This window comes from Dendropsophus ebraccatus, chromosome 1 (genome assembly GCF_027789765.1).
Source record: "Dendropsophus ebraccatus isolate aDenEbr1 chromosome 1, aDenEbr1.pat, whole genome shotgun sequence".
NCBI classification, from domain to species: domain Eukaryota; kingdom Metazoa; phylum Chordata; class Amphibia; order Anura; family Hylidae; genus Dendropsophus; species Dendropsophus ebraccatus.
In genome coordinates, this window is record NC_091454.1 from 80,515,586 (window position 1) to 80,535,470 (window position 19,885).

General features: G+C 40.6%; 1 protein-coding gene across 5 annotated transcripts in view; it reads right to left on the reverse strand.

The window, feature by feature from the left end:
* The window catches only part of PPFIA2 (PTPRF interacting protein alpha 2), a 282,744-nt gene that overhangs the window by 30,433 nt on the left and 232,426 nt on the right, over positions 1-19,885 (reverse strand). For 3 of the 5 annotated variants that reach the window (XM_069955675.1, XM_069955684.1, XM_069955692.1), the window contains 5 exons: positions 16,582-16,802; positions 11,627-11,864; positions 10,075-10,104; positions 4,452-4,582; positions 1,024-1,199 (listed from right to left, as the gene is read on the reverse strand). In XM_069955675.1, the coding sequence (XP_069811776.1) occupies positions 1,024-1,199; positions 4,452-4,582; positions 10,075-10,104; positions 11,627-11,864; positions 16,582-16,802 (796 nt within the window). The remainder of the gene's footprint in view (positions 1-1,023; positions 1,200-4,451; positions 4,583-10,074; positions 10,105-11,626; positions 11,865-16,581; positions 16,803-19,885) is intronic. The other 2 variants (XM_069955681.1, XM_069955687.1) reach the window with 1 other exon arrangement.

Consider the following 19,885-nt stretch of genomic DNA (forward strand, 5'->3'; position numbering starts at 1 on the left):
CAATCTCAATCACAATGATGGTGCTGTAATCTGCTCTGCTCTCCGGCACCGGCCTGGCCTGAAGAACTGGAGGCGGGCCCACCCGCCCCCAGTGTGATGGAACCCCTCCCCTCTGTGACGTGGCTCCATTACAATTAATAGAGCCACATCACAGAGGTTATGGCAAATTTGAAAAATTGGACAATTGAACAAATTATTGTCATTAGTAGACTATGTTTCAACCGTTAACCCCTTTCTGCAAATTCACATACACGCATTTCTGAGGTTGGTGCCCTGATTGTTTAATCAGGGCACCTGAAGCTATTTCATGGTAGTAACATCTCATTTCTTTGCGTTACCTACAGGTCCTCCTTAACTTAGCTGGATCACATCAGCCACATCACACTTTCTGGTTCCATCACTCAGGTCACTGCAGTGACTGCACTGAGCTGAACAATGGAAAAGATAAATTACAACTCAGTAATGATAGATTCTGACTAGAGACGAGCAAACCTTGAGCAAGCTTAGGTTCGTCCGAACCCGAAAATTCATTAACAACAGTCTTTGTTTTCAGTGAAAAGAACGTCCGTTGGTAATTAAACAATATGTCTGCATTGTTTTCAATGCAACAACGGGCCATAGTGTATACACACAGTATACACTACAGCCATTGTTGAACTGCAGTTTCCAACTTCTTCAGCCACCGTTAAATAAAATGCAGAACATGTGGGATGAACCCAAGGGTGCTAGAGGTTTGCTCATCTCTAATTCTGACGCTTCTTGTATATCTATAGTGCTTCATTTACCCAAAAGAGACAAACAAAATGTCCTCCGTCAGGCTGTCAGATGTTATCCTTTTTTTATATTATTGTTCATATGGTTTGATATAGCGTGGACTAATCAGCCAGATTTCTGGAACTAAAAATGTCATGGTAACAAAAGCCAAAAGTTTGCTATAAGTGTGGTGATCTATTAGATTTAATGTATACCATGCAGAGATCCATGTTATTATAAAGAAACACAATTGTAATAAAGGACAAAAACCTTGTAGGCCATATTCCTTACTGAGCTGCCCAAGTCTTGCCTTCTCTTTTTTACCAAACAACCTCCCTATCGAGGACTTAATTCCTTTCTTCTTTGGAGCTTTGTGAAGAGAGTCTTGACTGCTGTTGGCACTCACGAGACCAAGGACATCAGGCTCAAGTGTTGCAGACAAACTTCTGTAATAAATTGATATAGTTATTGTAGTTATTTTTATTAAAGAGGAGTATGTACTTTAAATAATTTAATCAAAACTGCATGCAAATACATGATATGTATATAGGTTTGCCTATAATGCAGTGCATGTATCCTCAGCAGTGCTATACAGGCTGTTAGATATTTCCCATCTACAGAAGATTACTTCCATACATAGAATGCAGCACATTTTTGGAAACTAACAGAAAAAATATGCAGTATGCTACTGTAAGAAATCAGATTTGGAGGTTCATGTACCTCCATGGCAACTCTACAAGACAACCATGCAAAAGAGAAGCCTAGTCACCTTAAAAATATGTAAATGATGTGCTGACAATATATTTTTTCCTCCTTAATACACAGATAAGCACTTGTAAGTATATTGGTGTTTTTGATTGGTGGAGGTATGGGTGCTAAGACCCTTACCAAATACTGAAACAAAGATGCAGAGAACTGTACCCCTTCAGCCTTAATCAGTCATGTTTAGCTGAGATAGTGCTGCTCTGCTTGTCTCTGCAAGGAAGGCCAAACAAAGCCGATCACAGATTACAGCAATTGGTGGGCATCTCAGCACCTGAACCCCTAAAAATCCAACCTTCTGACATTTTGCTATGATGTTTTGTTTTGTGAAACTTTTCCAACTCTGTAGTGAATATTAAGCTTTGCTTAACTTTATGTGTTCATCAAATGTAAATTGTAAAATAGTTATATAATATAGCAATTACCATCTTTGGTGTTTGATTTTACCTTTTCTGGTCATGTTCACATGGCAATAGACACCGGCTGCTCTGCGACCCGGCTGTGTCACAGAATGGCCGGTGTCTGAGGAGATCATCCCAACCAGTACTGCAGTACTGGCCGGATGACCTTCATCTCAGCTGAATTCGGGCGCAATTTCCCATTGCACACAATGGCACGTGCGGCTGGAGACGCACGTTCCATTGTGTGAACTGACAGATTCTCTTCGGCCACTTTCAATGAATAGCGACTGCAGAAAACTGACATGCATATGCACTCCGGCCATGATTCCATAGACGGCAAAACAGTGTAGGTACAGTATTAATCACAGCCGTGTTGCAAATCTGCAACAATGGCAGTGATTAATACTTGACGTGTTGTGTGAACATAGTCTCAGTGTGTAAAATAATAATTCTATAGCTACCGAGAAATTGTCAAAAACATAAGTCCTTCCTTTATTTTATTTCTCTTTAATTTACTCTTCATGCTTTGACTCACAAAATCACGTCAACAACTGCAAATGTAATTCCACCATAGAGTGTCAAGGAGTGACTTTGGATCATGGTACATGGTACATGGAACAAAGTTATACCTTGTGTAACTGATTTCTATATCATGGTTCTAAGGGTCATATTGCATTTTAAGAATCAATGCAGCTGTGAAATTTTTTTACAGGTGGAATTTCACTTTACATTTAAAGGGAATGTGTCATCAGAAAATGACTTGTTTACTAAATGTTTTCATGTTAAACCTATTTTTAAAGAATTTTTGGTAAAGTTTTTTCTAATTTTTTATTTTACTATCTACATAATACTAGTTTTTATTCTCACCACTGGGCTAAAACTAAGCTGAGACTTCCTGTTGTGTCTGTAGTGATAAAAGGAGGCTACTGTAAAGTCATCTGTACAGTCTGTGGCCTCTTAAAAGGTCACAGAGTATGCTCAGTAATGTTTCATATTCATCTCAAGTGGGCAAAGTCTGTCTATTGTCATCTATATCCATAGGGCTTGCATGTCACTAAATGCTGTTAAAAACTGTAGTAAGATAAAAGCCCTCATAACAATGTACAAAAAGTGAAATAAAAAAAATACTGCAGTCAGAAAATAGAAGCAGATAGATTAACCCATAGCTGCACCAGGACGTTACTGAACGTCCTTGTGCCGCTATGGGAGTTCAGAGGGGGGTCGCGCGGCGATCCCGGGTGCCGCATGTAGCCCGGGATCGCGGGTATTAGCGGGCACGGTCCGATCGCCGTGCCCGCTAATTAAGTACTTAGAAGCAGCTGTCAAAGTTGACAGCTGCTTCTAAATACTTGCTCATATCCATCCCTGGTGGTCTAGTGGGGGGATCGCCCCCCTGCGGCGCGATTGCGGGGGGGGGGGGGGGGATCCCCGCATCCATCCCGGGCCGGGGTCTGTGCCGTAATGGCGCTGATTCTGGCTCGGCATTCTATTGCCTTTGGCTGCAGCAGCCAAAAGCAATAGAACACCGATCTCATGGATTCATGCAGTATAACTATACTGCATGGATCTCTATGAGAGATCAGAGTGCATATACTAGAAGTCCCCCAGGGCGGCTTCTAGTATATGTGTAAAGTAAAAGAAAAATGTATTTTTAATAACACAAAATCCCCTCCCCTAATAAAAGTCTGAATCACCCCCTTTCCCCATTTTATAAATAAAAATAAATAAATAAATTAATAAACAAACATGTTTGCTATCGCCGCGTGCGTAATCGCCCAAACTATTAATTAATCACATTCCTGATCTCACACGGTAAACGGCGTCAGCGCAAAAAAATCCCAAAGTGCAAAATTGCGCATTTTTTAAAATCCAGAATAATTGTAATAAAAAGCGATCAAAAAGTCGTATATGCGCAATCAAGGTACCGATAGAAAGATCACATCATGGCGCAAACAATGACACCTCACACAGACCCATAGACCAAAGGATAAAAGCGCTATAACCCTGGGAATGGAGCGATTTTAAGGAACATATATTTTCTTTAAAAGGTTTTAATTTTTTACAAGCCATCAAATCAAATAAAAGTTATACATGTTACATATCGTTGTAATCGTAACAACTTAAGGAACATATATAATGAGTCAGTTTTACCCCAGAGCGAATGGAGTAAAAACAACTCCCCCCCCCAAATTAAAAAAAAAACATTTTTTTTTTCAATTTCACCACACATATAATTTTTTTCTGGTTTCCTGGCACATTTTAGGCAAAAATTACATCTGCCGTAGCAAAGTACAATTAGTTGCGCAAAAAATAAGGGCTCATTTGGGTCTCTAGGTGGAAAAATGCAGGCGCTATGGCCTTATATACACGAGGAGGGAAAAAGGAAAACGCAAAAATGAAAACTGGCTGTGTCCCCTAAGGATTAAAAGAATTATTTTTAGTATCTGACCCTAATCATTAAAAAAAAAAATCTAGGTGACAAGTGCCCTTTAAGAGATAAGCAATTTATCGAGTTTAAAAATGTCCATAACTCACCCTCTGGCATCATTGTGATATGAAGATGGTAGAGTATGAGTCATCCTGAGAGCACGCGGCGTTGAAGGGGGGGAGGTTTCACATTTTATTGTGGCTTTATCTTCGCGACCATCTTCCTCTACAACTGCAATCTAGACAAAGAACAAATTCCATAAAGCCTCAGTGTATGAAACCTTTATAAATACTTGCTGTCCAAACTCCAGTGGTATGTGAACACCATTTAGTGATACGGTTCTTGGGATACTGTTTTTTAAACAGAATGAGTTTTAGTGGTTACTAAATTACATTATATACACACATAGTCCATGTTATATTTATTACCATTCATAATATCATTGTAAATGTTTTTAGCATTCTGTAAAATGAAATGGATTCACAACTGAAAGTATACACCACATTTTCATGTGCTACACATACTAAGCATTTACAGTACACATAAATACATTGATTTTATTGATCTCACAATTATGTCCTGAATAAATTCTTAACACATCTTTTTCTGTAAAAAATCTGTCTCATGAATGTGAAACTCTAATCCCTTTAGAGGGAATTCAAGAAATTAATCAGCACAGAATTTTGGACCTAAAATTACAAGTCATCACAGTGTCATCTACCTCCATCTTGGAGGTAGAAGGAAGAGTGATGAGGGGACCAGTTAATGTCATATCAGGAGCAGCATTAGTTATTTTTATGCCACCACAGCTATCTTTAGTTTCTTGTCAAGTATAAACTTTGTTTGGTGCCCACATAACCCCTTTAAAGGGAACCAATCATGCTAAAATTGGCCATAAAGCTAAGGAAACGTGCTGGTACATCACCCAGCACGCTTCCCAAACATACCCCTGTAGTGTCAGGATTGTATCTTTGCGGAGCATTATGCGCCCCTCAGCTCGTGGTGTGCGGCCGAGAAGGCACTGATTTGCTTATATTCTGTTTCTGTGTTTTGTTTAGCAGTGTCTGAACACTGGTTTATCTGCTCACTTGGTTTGCAGACACACCCGACTTCCCCTGCTTATTTCTGTCTGGCCATGTCATGGTTAATCTGTGTTTTGGTTCTGCTGTGACAGGTTTTCCTGCCAGTGAATCTGTTTTGTTTTCAGCTGTCTGTGCTTGGAGAACAGGGGGATTGTCCAATTACGTTCTGGACCAGAACCCTGACCTCCTATATAACTAACCTCAGTCTGTGCACTCATTGCTGGTTATTAACTTTGTCTCTGCCCGCTTGTATCTTCTGTGTATTTGCTATCCCTGATCTTTGCCTTATTCCTTGACCTCCCTTGCTTGCCGCCTGCCCTGGATGCCCACCTGGCTATGGACCCTATGATAGCTCTGGTTGAGCAAATACAAAGTCTCAACCAGCTTGTTCTGGACCTTGTGCAGCAGGTAGTCTTTCCTGGGCCAAAATGCTATGCTATCTGCTGCTGTTCCCCCAGAACCTCCTGTGCAGCTTCCTGAAAGGTTCAAAGGTGAGAGAAAGGCCTTCAAATCTCAGAGAGGGATGTAAGTGGTTTTTCAGACTTTATCCCCAGTCCTCTGGGGATGAGAGCCAGAGAGTGGGCATTGTTATGTCACTCTTACAAGGACCTCCGCAGGAGTGGGTCTTTTCTTTGCCTCCAGATACCACTGAGTTATCTTCTGTGGATCTGTTTTTCTCTGCATTGGAACTTCTCTATGATGACCCTGACAAGGCAGCAGTAGCTGAGAGACAGTTGACAACTTTAAGACAGGGCAAGCAACTGGTGAAGGAGTATCGTGCCGAGTTCCGCCTGTGGTGCGTTCCATCCGGATGGAATAATCCTGCGCTTAGATGCCAATTTAAGCTGGGGTTGTCTGATGGCATTAAGGATTCCTGGTCAGGACACCCAGATCCTTCCCACCCTTAAGCAGGCCATGAATGTGGCTATTCGCATAGACCGTAGACTCTGTGACAAACATAGGGAGAAAGTAGGCTCTGACGCTTTTAATACCCCTGTCTCCTACTCTGTCAAAAAACCTGTTGTTATCCCTGATATTCCTGAGGACGAGCCCATGCAGCTGGGACTCTTGGATGCCAGGACCAGGCGAGAACATCGTAGACACAACGGTCTGTGTCATTACTGTGGTGACAGTGGCCCTTACATCAGTTTCTGCCACAAGCGTCCCAAGCGGCAAGAAAACCAGCACCCGGATCATCGGCGTTCAGGTGACTCCCAGGAAGGTCACTTGGTTGCACAGGTACCCTCCTGCAAAATAAAGATTTCTAGCTCTACTGTAACTGAGTTGCCTGTATCTGATGCGAATTTATCATGTTCTTCTGCTCGTCCTGTCAGTAAGCCTGTTCTCCATGCCATGGACTCTTCTACTGATAAATGGGAGTCAGATGGCAATCTTCTAAGTGAAGTTGAGTCCTGTGAGGGCCCTGAGGCCCCTCATAAAAGGGGGATACTGTCAGGATGGTATCTTTGTGGAGTATTATGCGTCCCTCTGCTCGTGCTGTGCGACCGAGAAGGCCCTGATTTTCTTGTATTCTGTTCTGTGTTTTGTTTTTGCAGTGTGTGAACACTGGTTTATCTGCTCACTTGGTTTGGAGACACACCCGACTTCACCTGCTGAATTCTGTCTGGCCATGTTATGGTTAATCTGTGTTTGGTTCTACCGTGACTGACAAATATTCCTGCCAGTGGATCTGTTTTGTTTTCAGCTGTCTGTGCTTGGAGATCAGGGGGATGGTCCAATTACGTTCTGGACCAGAACCCTGACCTCCTATATAACTAACCTCAGTCTGTGCTACCATTGCTGGTTATTGACTTTGTCTCTGCCCGCTTGTTTCTTCTGTTTTTTTTGCATTCCCTGATCTTTGCCTTATTCCTTGACCTCCCTTGCTTGCCGCCTGCCCTTGACCATATAGCCTGGACTTTGACTTTGTCTATTGGATTGTGATTTTGTACCTTTGCTGCCCGATTGTTGTGATCCGGACTGTGTTCTATTCTTTATTGTGTTTTGTCTGTCTTGTCCTTGTGTTTTGTCTGTCTTGTCCTGTCTTGTCCCACCTAGCCAGTGCAGGGACCGCCGCCCAGTTGCTCTCCGCCATCTTAGGGCGGATTGTGGCAAGTAGGCAAAGACAGTGGGCTGGGTTCAGCGTCACGGCTAACTGGCCCTGCGTCCTCTGTACATTACCAGCTAAGTAGTCACGGTGGGAGTGTGGCTGGTCTTCTAGTAACGGTCCTGGGCGGGTTCCGGCGCTGTAATCATACCCCTCTGGGCGTGTTGGAAAGCACTGCATGCTGACATCACTCGAGGGGGGGGGGGGGGGCGGCATTGTACGTCTGCAATGCTGACGTCCTTACTATGCTGCGCATGCGCAGTGCAGCCGGAGAAGATGCTGGCGTACTGCGCCTGCAAGTGTAGTACAGTATTGGTTTCTCCCACATATGCGCAGCATTGTTAAGACGTCGGCGTCGCAGACGTGCAACGCCGGCCCCCCGGGTGATGTGAGCATGCAGCGCTTTCCAACCCGCCCAGGATCGTGACTAGAAGACCAGCCACACGCCCACCGTGACTAATTAGCTGGTAATTTACATACAGCGCGGGACATTGTTAAACTAACTTTGCGGTCTATATGTACAGGGGACGCAGACTACAGGGGTATGTTTGGAAAGCGTGCTGGGTGATGTACCAGCACCTTTCCTTAGCTTTATGGTGAATTTTAGCGTTATTGGTTCCCTTTAAGCTCAGTTCTAGTGTATTTTGTAAATACATATGTGACTATGTTATTTCAATCACTACAATTTAAAGGGAATCTGTCAGCTGTAATTTATGTCCCAAACTGCTGACACTGTTAGAAGCCTTGAGAATGTATAAAAAATAATCTATTATCTGATACAAAGAGACAAAGATGCTTTTCAAAGTTTCTGGAAAGTTTTAAGCTGGATTGCTAAGGAGGCGTTACAGCTTGGTGAACTTCAGGAGCTCATGAAAGCCTCTTTCACTCTTTGTACTATTGAATAAAAGCCTTTTCATAACTTCTGGAAGCAAAGATAGATATGTGAAAGGTACCATGTGTCTCTCTTCCCTAACAGTGTCTGCAGTTCAGATGAATTGCAGTGGACAGATTCACTTTAACCTATTCTCACCTGATCCACATTAACAGGCTAGGCAGGCTCAGGTGGATGTCTGCTGCTACATTTAGCAGACACCTACTGCTAATGACTGACACCAGCAATCACACTGTTGTCATTTGTTTAACCATTTAAATGTCAAAACCAATAGCGATCTCTTAAATGTCCAAATGACAGGTGCCACACCTGGCAGATGTCCAATTGGCACCCCTGCAGTGTGATTATGGGTTGCCAATTGGTTACTTATGCAGCTAGAGGTCTATACTTACCATCTGTAGCCAACAGACTCTGCTAGCAGAGCACCAATATAACTGATCTGGAACATTATTATCAAAGCATTGCTTGTGAAAGTTCCCCAGGTAACTAAAAGGCTATGTTATCATAGTGTCTATTTAGGTGGGGGAAAAAACTATTTCGCACGCTACGATATGAAATATGTTTATTTATTTATTTATTTTTTTATTTTTATTATGGGCAAGGGGGTATTTAAATTTTTTATTGGGAGGGGGGTTTATAAGTTTTTTTTAATACTTTTAAAAACTTTTTTTATTACACTTTCTTAACACTTTTTATCACTGTAAAACATGCAATCATTAGATTACATGTACTGATCTATGCTATGCCATAAACATAGCATAGATCAGTGTTATGGGCGATCTGTGCATAGAGCCTGCCTGAGAGCAGACTCTATACATGGATCTCCGATCCGACAGGACGGAGGTGAGTGACTTACCCCCGCCTGTTGGCACAAGCGATCAGGACCCTCGCAGCATGGCTGTGGGGGTGCCGATCACTCAGTGACAGAAGCTTGTTTAAGGGGTTAATGATACGCAGCTGCAGGTTTGCACACATCAGAAGCCCTGACAGTGCAGGAACTTACATATACATTCCTACTGCACAGGGTATGTGCAGTAGGAATGTATATATACATGTTACTGATGGGCAGGGGTTTATAATAATAATGATCATAATTTATGGCCACCATTATAGAATAACAGCCATTATTTTACCCAAAAAGACATGAAAACATAGCCATTAAAAGAACCAAAATGTAGAAAAATGTTTAAATATGAAAAAACCTTTCTATGATGAAAGTTCAAATCACCCCCAGAAAAAAAAAACCTAAATGGTTGAATTGTGTTTTTTGATCATTTAACATTTTAGATGAAATTGAATAAAAAGTCTCACCAAAACGGTAAAGATAAAAACTACATGTCATGGCACAAAAAATTTGCCCCCAAACAGCTCTGCAGACATAAAAGTAAAAAAGTAACATTTTTTAATTTGCAAAGTTCTGATTTGTTTTCCTTTTTGCTTTATAGAAGGAAAATGAAAAAATGAGTATTTGTCCAGTCCTGAAGGGGTTAAAATGGTTTATCCTCATTCAGGATTCTCATATATTGGCCAAACAGGGAGGCAGCAACAAAGAGCACTTTTTGCTCTGGATAACCTGGCAACTCTGTACATTAGATTAACATTATTTTATAATCAAACAATATAGTACCAAAAAGGTTTATTAAACGTACCTTTCTTCGATGCTTCCTCAAGTCACTAGGCTAAATGTGGAGAGAAAAAAGGATACTGTAAGGATTCAATGTATCAATAATACATAACAAGGAATAAAACATTCTACAGTTCCATCACTCTACAGTTCCATGTTTCAGAAGTAATATTGCAGTACTCAACACTGTCCTTAGACAATTATGCAGTAACTTTCTACATACTTATCTTTGTCTTAAAGGGGTGGTCCGGAGAAATATAAAAAAAATAATAATAATTAACTGGTGTCAGAAAGTCATACAGATTTATAAATTACTTCTATTTAAGAAAACTCTAACCTTCAAATATTTATCAGCTGCTGTATGTCCTGCAGGAAGTAATGCCCAGTCTGACACAGCAGCAGAGGTTTTCTATGGGTATTTGCTACTGCTCTGAACAGTTCCTAACATGGACAGAGGTGGCATCAGGGAGCACTATTCAAACTGGAAAAAATATACCCCTTTCTGCAGGGCACACAGCAGCTGATAAGTACTTGAAGGGTTGAGGTTTTTAAATAATGTCATTTTCAAATTTGTATAAATTTCATACACCTGTTGATTGCTGCAGACATGGGCAAATAGTTGATAGAGAGACAAAACAAATAATATCTTACTCTTTAGGTTCTGGATGTTTGCAAAGATTTAAAATCACATTTTCCTTCCAAGCTCCAGCTAAGCTACAGAATGCAAGCCTCCTCTCTGTCCTGTACAAGGCTCAGAGTTGGAAGCCAAGCCCAATCGTGCAGAACTTAACACAGCCTCTATGACACTTGGGCTTGAAAGAAAAACATGATTTTATATACAGTAAATAGTATGATTGAAGACATCATTGACAATATCACTGATGAGAATCATTGACAACAATTTATCAACAACTTTATCGACAACATCATCGTTGACATTATCAATGACATCACTGATGACAATCATTGACAACAATGATAACTTTATCGACAACATCATTGTAGACATCACTGATGACATCACCAATGACATCATCGATGACAAAAACAACATCTATAATGACATCATACATACTGTATTAGCAAAGAGACAGTGCTTATGAAACAAATGATACAGTATACAGCTTAAGGCCATGTTCACATTGTGTAAGAACATCGGCCGTTGCCTGACATGGTTGTGTCAAACAACGGCCACTGTCTTACATGCTCACCCATCATTTTATTTGGAATGTGGGCACATTCGGGTGTGCCCACACTCCAATTTACCATAGACCACAATGTAAAGTGCGGCCATAGTGTATACAGGGTGTATACATTACATTGGTTGATCAATAAACTTTAATGTAATTGATCGCTGTCAATAAACAATGGCCGTTGTTGCTACCTGGCTCCTGGATCTAATGATCATGAGGGGCTGAACACCAAGACTCCAACCAATTAAAACTTTTGACATGACTCTAGGGCGTGTCAAAGGTTTTTTAAGAAACCAGGCTTGTCATTTAGCAGAACAAAAGAGAAGTTCTGCCACCCAATTTAGTTAGGATATTGTGATATATATATTAATGTGAATAACTTACCAGCGTCATTACTCCCATACGATCCATCTCCCTTGCAGGGCTGCGTGGCGTGAGCTTGGGTGTGGAATGTCCACTTGGAGGTGATGAGCTGGCTAAGGAAGAGGCAGTCACCGAGCCAGTAATAGAAGTACCTGGGTGCATCCTGGCCAAATTAAGACCTTCCAAGCTAACGCTGGCAACTCTGTTTTCTATCTCCTCTGCCCTCAGTTCTGTAGATTCCTTTTCTTCTTGAATAAGCCTGGTGGAAATTACAATAAGTCACTGTTACGAAAAATATAATAAGGATTTAGTGCATTGGACAATAACATTTCATTTCTCTTTTGGGCAGATTCTTTCTGTACATTATTCAACTTTTTTGTTTTCACATCAACATCGTCCACAGCCTTTCCCCTGCACACTGCTCCACTTTTAGTGCAGTATCATACCATGCCTTGTTTAACTGCGCTAAAGAGATACATGCCAAGATTTCATGCCCACTTATCTCATTACTGTCCCTGCGGAGCATGTGTCACTACTGTCTGCTGCCTTCTCATTCACTTGAGGTACTTTGTATTCTGGGCTGCATCTACATTTAATCATCCTAAATCCTTAAAAATGACCATGAAACCTGTTTTCTACAAGGAAGAACATCATCCCACGGCAAATGAAGAACGTTACTTCAAGGGATATAAACCACACAGATTTTGCTATCTACTGTACAAGATTATTTTTTGTATATGGCACTGAAAGATCTAGATTATAACACATTCCACCCCACCTTGATTAGTAAATGCAGTTCTTTTATTGGTTTGTTACAAATACATCAAGACTATGGGGGACATTTATCAAACTAATTGCGCCTGTTTTTAGTCTAATACATCTAGTTTGCGCTCAAAATAAATCTAATATGAATTTATTAAGCTTTTTTAGACAAGACTATCCAAATTAGATGCGACTTTTTGAATTAGATTTTTTGTTGTTAATTCGATTGAAGGTGCACCAGAATTCTTTTTTAGCTAAATTTATTAACTGCGCAATTTTATAAAAAGTCGCATAAATTGGCGCATCGCTACGTCTGCTCTGAACCAGGTGAATTTATTAGACTAAGTAAAAGACCATTATTTTTAAGAAACATTTACTTTGCTATTAGACAATTTACATAAATTTGACTAAACACATTAGATTGGAAATTATGCCAAAACATCTTTGACAAAATCGTGTTTTTAGATTTGTTAGTAAATATCCCCTTATGTTCCCACAGTGTAAAAATAAGGACAAAAACATCATGTGGGAACATAGCCTGACACCGGTTCTGCTGACCAGAAGTAATCATTTCCTCAAATTTCAAAATTTCCAGAAAAACTGCAGTTATCTGATAGGAGACAATGCAGGTTAAATGGGTTTGAGAACTGCTAGTGCAGCATGACAATACAAGTGTGAACAATTGCTTTGCACCTCTTACAGCACATGCAAATAAACACTGAATCCAACAATAAAACAAAATCAAGCTCTGGACTGCTGGTACAAGAGTGGTCTTCTCATAACCGAGTCAGCTAAAACCCTAACTATCCCATGAATTAACCCTAACCCTAAAAAACATGCCACATTGTATCTCTGGGAGTATTTGCTAGTGTGCAGCAATGAGAAGATACCTAGTGGATTCTGCCTATAGTTTCCTCTGTAGTCAGGCTTATCAGAAGTGACTATTGACATGCCTACAAACTATGCATGCTCAGTAGTAGGGATGGTCCAAACCCTCCGAGGTTCGGGTTCGTATGAACTTGAACGCTCGGCATCAGATTTCTGCTGTCTGCCAGCTCAGTGGAGCAGGCGGATACAGCGGGAGGACCGCCTGGAAAACTGGGATACAGCCTATGGCTATGGCTGTATCCCAGTTTTTCAGGCGGTCCTCCCACTGGATCCACCCGCTTCACGGAGCGGGCAGACAGCGGGAATCATTACTGAGAGTTTGGGTTCGTACGAACCCGTACCGAACTCGGTTTGGACCATCCCTACTCAGTAGTGATATTGAATATGAATAGATATTCGATCAAATAGTAAGGTATTCGATCCATCAAATATTATCGAATAGTTCGCCGAATACTGGATAAGCGTTCAGATCCCCCAGCTTCCGGTTTTTACCTCCAAGTGGTCGCATAGATGTTTTTCAATAATCGAATACTTGTTCCCATAGACTTTAATGGGATTGAATATTCGATCGCATATTCGGGAGATATTCATAAGAATATTGAATATTAGAATATTTCACTATTCACTCATCACTAATGATCAGCCTAGTGTGGACAATACAGGTGTATAGCTATGAGGACTTGAAGATGGCTTAGTGAAATTAGGGGGGGGGGGGGGGAGGGGGTGCTGCTGTCTTTTTTCCTTTAAATTGGGCTCTTTTTACAGGATTTACAGCTTACACTTTTATGACCACTAATATATGTTTCACTTTTATGACCACAATATATATGTTGTGCATATTTTACTGTATATTGCCCTGCAATGGCGAAAAACATCCATCCTAGAAGAATAAGCAAGAAAAAAATGGATCCAGCATTCAATAAAACTTGTGAACCTTATTCCAGAAGTTTAAAATTTGGGCAGACACCATTCAGACTCCGCCAGCTACACCTCTGCAAGCATTGAGCATGTGCACCCTTTGTCACAGATGGCGTACTCTCTGGTAACTCTTTACATATACACTTATACATACAGTACATGTTATAAGAGAAAAACATGGTACTAAGAACAATTACACTATTAACTCATTGTATAGAGGGCATAGTTGCAAGTATAATATACATGACAAAATAATAATATATTATGCTTGCAACTTTTAATTTTAAACTTCTAGTAAAAAGTTCACAATTTTTATTAAATGCTGGATCCATAGCTGTCTTCTCTGTTCTTCCATGACTGCATGCGGCTGAATGCAGATCCGGGCATACATAGGAGGTAGAGGTGAGGCTTCTTTGTGCATATTTGTTAGAGCATCCATCCTGCCCGGATTGATGCCTCGGTTGGGCTGACCTCAACTACCCAGTCAAAGTAGTAGGAGAATAATAAAAAAAACCCGGATAGAACACTGCATAAAATCTGCAGCTTTAAATCTGCACCATGAAATCTGCTGCAGATCCTGTACGTGTGAATAAACCCTTAACCCATAGCTGCACCAGGACATTACTGAACGTCCTGGTGCTGCTATGGGAGTTCAGAGGGGGGGTCGTGCGATCCGGGGTGCTGCATGTAGCCCGGGATCACGGCTATTAGCGGGCTCGGTCCGATCGCCGTGCCCGCTAATTAAGTACTTAGAAGCAGCTGTCAAAGTTGACAGCTGCTTCTAAATACTTGCTCATCTCCATACCTGGTGGTCTAGTGGGGGGATCGCCCCGCACCGCAGGGGGCCGATCCCCGCACCCATCCCAAGCCGGGGTCTGTGCCGTAATGGCGCTGATCCCGGCTCGGCATTCTATTGCTTTCGTCTGCAGCAGCCGAAAGCAATAGAACACTGATCTCATGGATTCATGCAGTATAACTATACTGCATGGATCTCAAAGAGAGATCAGAGTGCATATACTAGAAGTCCCCCAGGGGGGCTTCTAGTATGTGTGTAAAGTAAAAGAAAAATGTATTTTTAATAACACAAAGCCCCCTCCCCTAATAAAAGTCTGAATCACCCCCCTTTCCCCATTTTATAAATAAAAATAAATGAATAAATAAACAAACATGTTTGCTATCGCCTCGTGCGTAATCCCCTGAACTATTAAATTATCACATTCCTGATCCCGCACGGTAAACAGCGTAAGCGTAAAAAAATTCCAAAGTGCAAAATTGTGCATTTTTGGTCGCATCAAATCCAGAATAATTGTAATAAAAAGCGATCAAAAAGTCGTATATGCGCAATCAAGGTACCGATAGAAAAATCGACTTTAAGGAACATATATTTTCTTTAAAAGGTTTTAATTTTTTACAAGCCATCAAATCAAATAAAAGTTATACATGTTATATATTGTTGTAATTGTAACAACTTAAGGAACATATATAACAAGTCAGTTTTACCCTAGGGCGAACAGAGTAAAAACACCCCCCCCCCCCCCCCCAATTAAAAAAAATCATCTTTTTTTTCAATTTCACCACACATATAATTTTTTTCTGGTTTCCCGGCACATTTTAGGCAAAATTTACATCTGCCATAGCAAAGTACAATTAGTTGCGCAAAAAATAAGGGCTCATTTGGGTCTCTAGGTGGAAAAATGCAGGCGATATGGCCATATATACACGAGGAGGAAAAAACGAAAGCGAAAAAATGAAAACTGGCTGTGTCCCCTAAGGGTTAATGTATCTGTATGGAAAAGTTGTTGGAAAACAATAAGAATACCTAAGCTAACATATCCTCAGATAACTTCTTGTGTCATGTGTGTCTGGCTTCTCTATGGATAGGGCAGAAGCAGGATGTCTTTGTACAGCAGCCACAGGCAAAAGAGCGGCAATGCAATAAATAGAAATGGCTCAGAAACACAGTCACAGTAGCTTAGCTCTCCGCAGATATAAAAGTATGATTTCAAATGTCACCAGCCTGTCTTGTTTCCACATGGTTCAGGTTCTGCTGGTGCTAACCGACATGACATTTCAGTCTTAGTAAATGTATTCTGCTAGCCTGCCTCTAATGCTTGTTGAGCTTTGTTGTAAGGAGTACTGCATATGGTGCTTATGTCCATTCTGAACTATAGTTTCAGTTGTTCTGTTTAAAAAGTATATGAGAGACTGCAAAGCCTAGGGGTAAAAGTGATAGCAAAGCTACAGTATATTGCTGGATGTCAGATACACAGAAATTAAATAGATTGAAAGCAGGCATGAACTTGCCTCAGTCAGCCACCCAACAGTGTCCCTTGTCAACACAGAATTAGTATATTGTGTACAATACTGCACATAATATACACCAAGCTGGCTGGTAATAAAAGTAGTACCTTATTTCTTTATTGATGGCATCCAACTGCTCTTGAAGCATCATGGCCAATGTTTGTGCATCAGAATGTCCACCTGGTGACAAAAGGTCCATGGAACTGAAAATAGTTTCACGGTCATCGTCATCTATGTCAGACATCTCTGTATCACTTTCGAAAGGATGACTGCTAAGGACTCCCATTTGCTGAGTTCGATTCCATTCATGGTCCCCGAGCGACTTCACCTGTATAATTTGAAATAAAGAAAAAATATTGTGGTGCAGTTTGTATTAATTTTTTTTTTCATTATTCAAATTTGCTGGGTCTGTGTTTATATATGAAATGAACAACCACAGCTTTACTTCCTACTTAGGACAATGATGTCTGAAATTAATATTTATTTATGATACTATATTCCCCACTTTCAACAACTTTGTTAAATTGTAGAATGAACCAAACTTTACGAAATGAGATTCATACCAAACTATTTGCAAAGTTTGAAACAGGTTTGGAAAGATGGCAGGCAGCACCGGTCGCTGTGGCCCGATCGCTGTGGCCAGTGATTGGTGAAAATGTGAGTCTGCATTTTCAGCCATAGCAACGTGCCCCTGCCTAGTGTGAATGGTGTTGTAAGAGAGCTGACTAAAGGTATAAAAAAAAAACAACCTTATGTCTTTTTGTCTGTGTTTGAGATGGGGGGAGTGGCTGCCTCTACTTGGTCATGCACCCCACCCATCCGACCCAGGGAGTTATTTTGGCCAGCATTAGTTGGATACTGCATGCTCAGAGTATAGGCTTATTAATAGCCCAGGAGAGACCATGAGGCCATCGAACCAAACTTTTGAAAAGTTCACTCATCTCTATTAAATTGGCATCTACTTATATATAACCTACAACTAAAAGATGCTGGACAAAATACTAAATTTTATCAAAAAATACTTTATTATTACATACAAAAAATATATTTTAAAAACATATTAAAAAAGTGAGCAGAAAATCATACAACACATACATCAGATGGTATACAAGGCAGAAAAAAAGTTGATATGATATGTTCTATATACTGAACAGATGATGGTATATCACTTGACTCACAGAGGTGCGGAAAGTGCACACAAAAAAAAAAAAGGGGTGTACTGAAGATAATAATACTAAGTATATAATGCTGCAAGTGCAGACTAAGGTGCAAGCTATGTGCAATCTCAATAATGCAAAACAAAAAAATAAAAAATTAGGAAGAAATATATATCACAAAATAATACCTCAGACCTCTGGGTGTAAAAATGTCCTGCCTAGTACTACCACTCACCCAACGCTGCGTTTCGCCGTACAAGCTTTATCAAGGGTAGTGGCAATCAGGTCGCTTGTCTCCTTTATATGTCCAAATACCAATCACATCTTGGCTAAACAGCTGATCATCACCTTCTCAATCATCCCTAAGCCAATCACAGATATTCCCACAGCAAAGTCACCCACCCCACACCAGGTGTAGCGCACTCACCACAATCATCGGCGCCATTATCCTCGCCCTATGTATCGGGTATTAAACCGGAACTGCCTCTGGTCATATGACCCCCTGCCGGTCACCTGATAATCCCACGTCATTCCATGGATGACGGGGGAGATCTCTATCACATGATCACCTTTCAGTCATGTGGTAGCGTATCATGGTAACGTGAATGCGTTCTCGGTCACATGACCGCGGCCGCATCACGTGTCCTAGAAGTTTGGATCCGACGCATGCGCAATGGTACTGAGACAGGACTTAGACATCAGACGCACATACAGCCATACTACAGACAAGAAAAAAGAAAATAGTGTAACTACTGTATGTTGGATCCTCCAGCCCAGATATGGTGGGCATTCTTTGGTCTCCCCCGTATTGGATATATATATAATACTCGGTCCTTATGTAATATCCGTTTTGCTGTCTGCAGATGGTGCTTTGTATTATGCGCATTTTTTATGGCATTTTTATACTGGTGGTATATCCCCTGACTCACATAGTTTGATATGACTATTTTACACTATAGGGAATATTGAATATTGATTATCTTTTTAGAGATTATTTATTTATGCGGTCTCTTCGACTAATTATTAAATATACTTAATTATGAATTATATCTTTGATGCACTTTATATTTATTTATATATATATATATATTCTTGTTACCATATGTATATTACCTTCCTAAATTGTGATTACACATCTATGCGTATACACAGCCTATTATTTGTGGGTTTTATGTCTTTGTCCATACACAATCATGTATATATATATACTTGTTTAACTTATATATGTCTAGATATAGAATTTTCAGATTCTATAGTGGGTAAGTTCCAGGGTGGGTATGTTTTTTATGTTTTTTATGTTTTTCACTTTTTACTAATTTATTTATTTATTTTCACTTATTCGTAGCACGGAGTGGCACTTTGCACTTTATTTATTATTTATTTTTTATCTCACATCCATCACTCATTCATTCTTCACTCATTAATTATTCACTTGTTTCACATTACTATTTTCTTTTTTCTTGTCTGTAGTATGGCTGTATGTGCGTCTGATGTCTGAGTCCTGTCTCAGTACCATTGCGCATGCGCCAGGATCCGGACTTCTAGGACACGTGATGCGGCCGCGGTCATGTGACCGGGAACGCATTCACGTTACCATGATACGCTACCACATGACTGAAAGGTGATCATGTGATAGAGATCTCCCCCGTCATCCATGGAATGACGTGGGATTATCAGGTGACCGGCAGGGGGTCATATGACCAGAGGCAGTTCCGGTTTAATACCCGATACATAGGGCGAGGATAATGGCGCCGATGATTGTGGTGAGTGCGCTACACCTGGTGTGGGGTGGGTGACTTTGCTGTGGGAATATCTGTGATTGGCTTAGGGATGATTGAGAAGGTGATGATACCTGTTTAGCCAAGATGTGATTGGTATTTGGACATATAAAGGAGACAAGCGACCTGATTGCCACTACCCTTGATAAAGCTTGTACGGCGAAACGCAGCGTTGGGTGAGTGGTAGTACTAGGCAGGACATTTTTACACCCAGAGGTCTGAGGTATTATTTTGTGATATATATTTCTTCCTAATTTTTTATTTTTTTGTTTTGCATTATTGAGATTGCACATAGCTTGCACCTTAGTCTGCACTTGCAGCATTATATACTTAGTATTATTATCTTCCAGTACACCCCTTTTTTTTTGTGTGCACTTTCCGCACCTCTGTGGGTCAAGTGATATACCATCATCTGTTCAGTATATAGAACATATCATATCAACTTTTTCTGCCTTGTATACCATCTGATGTATGTG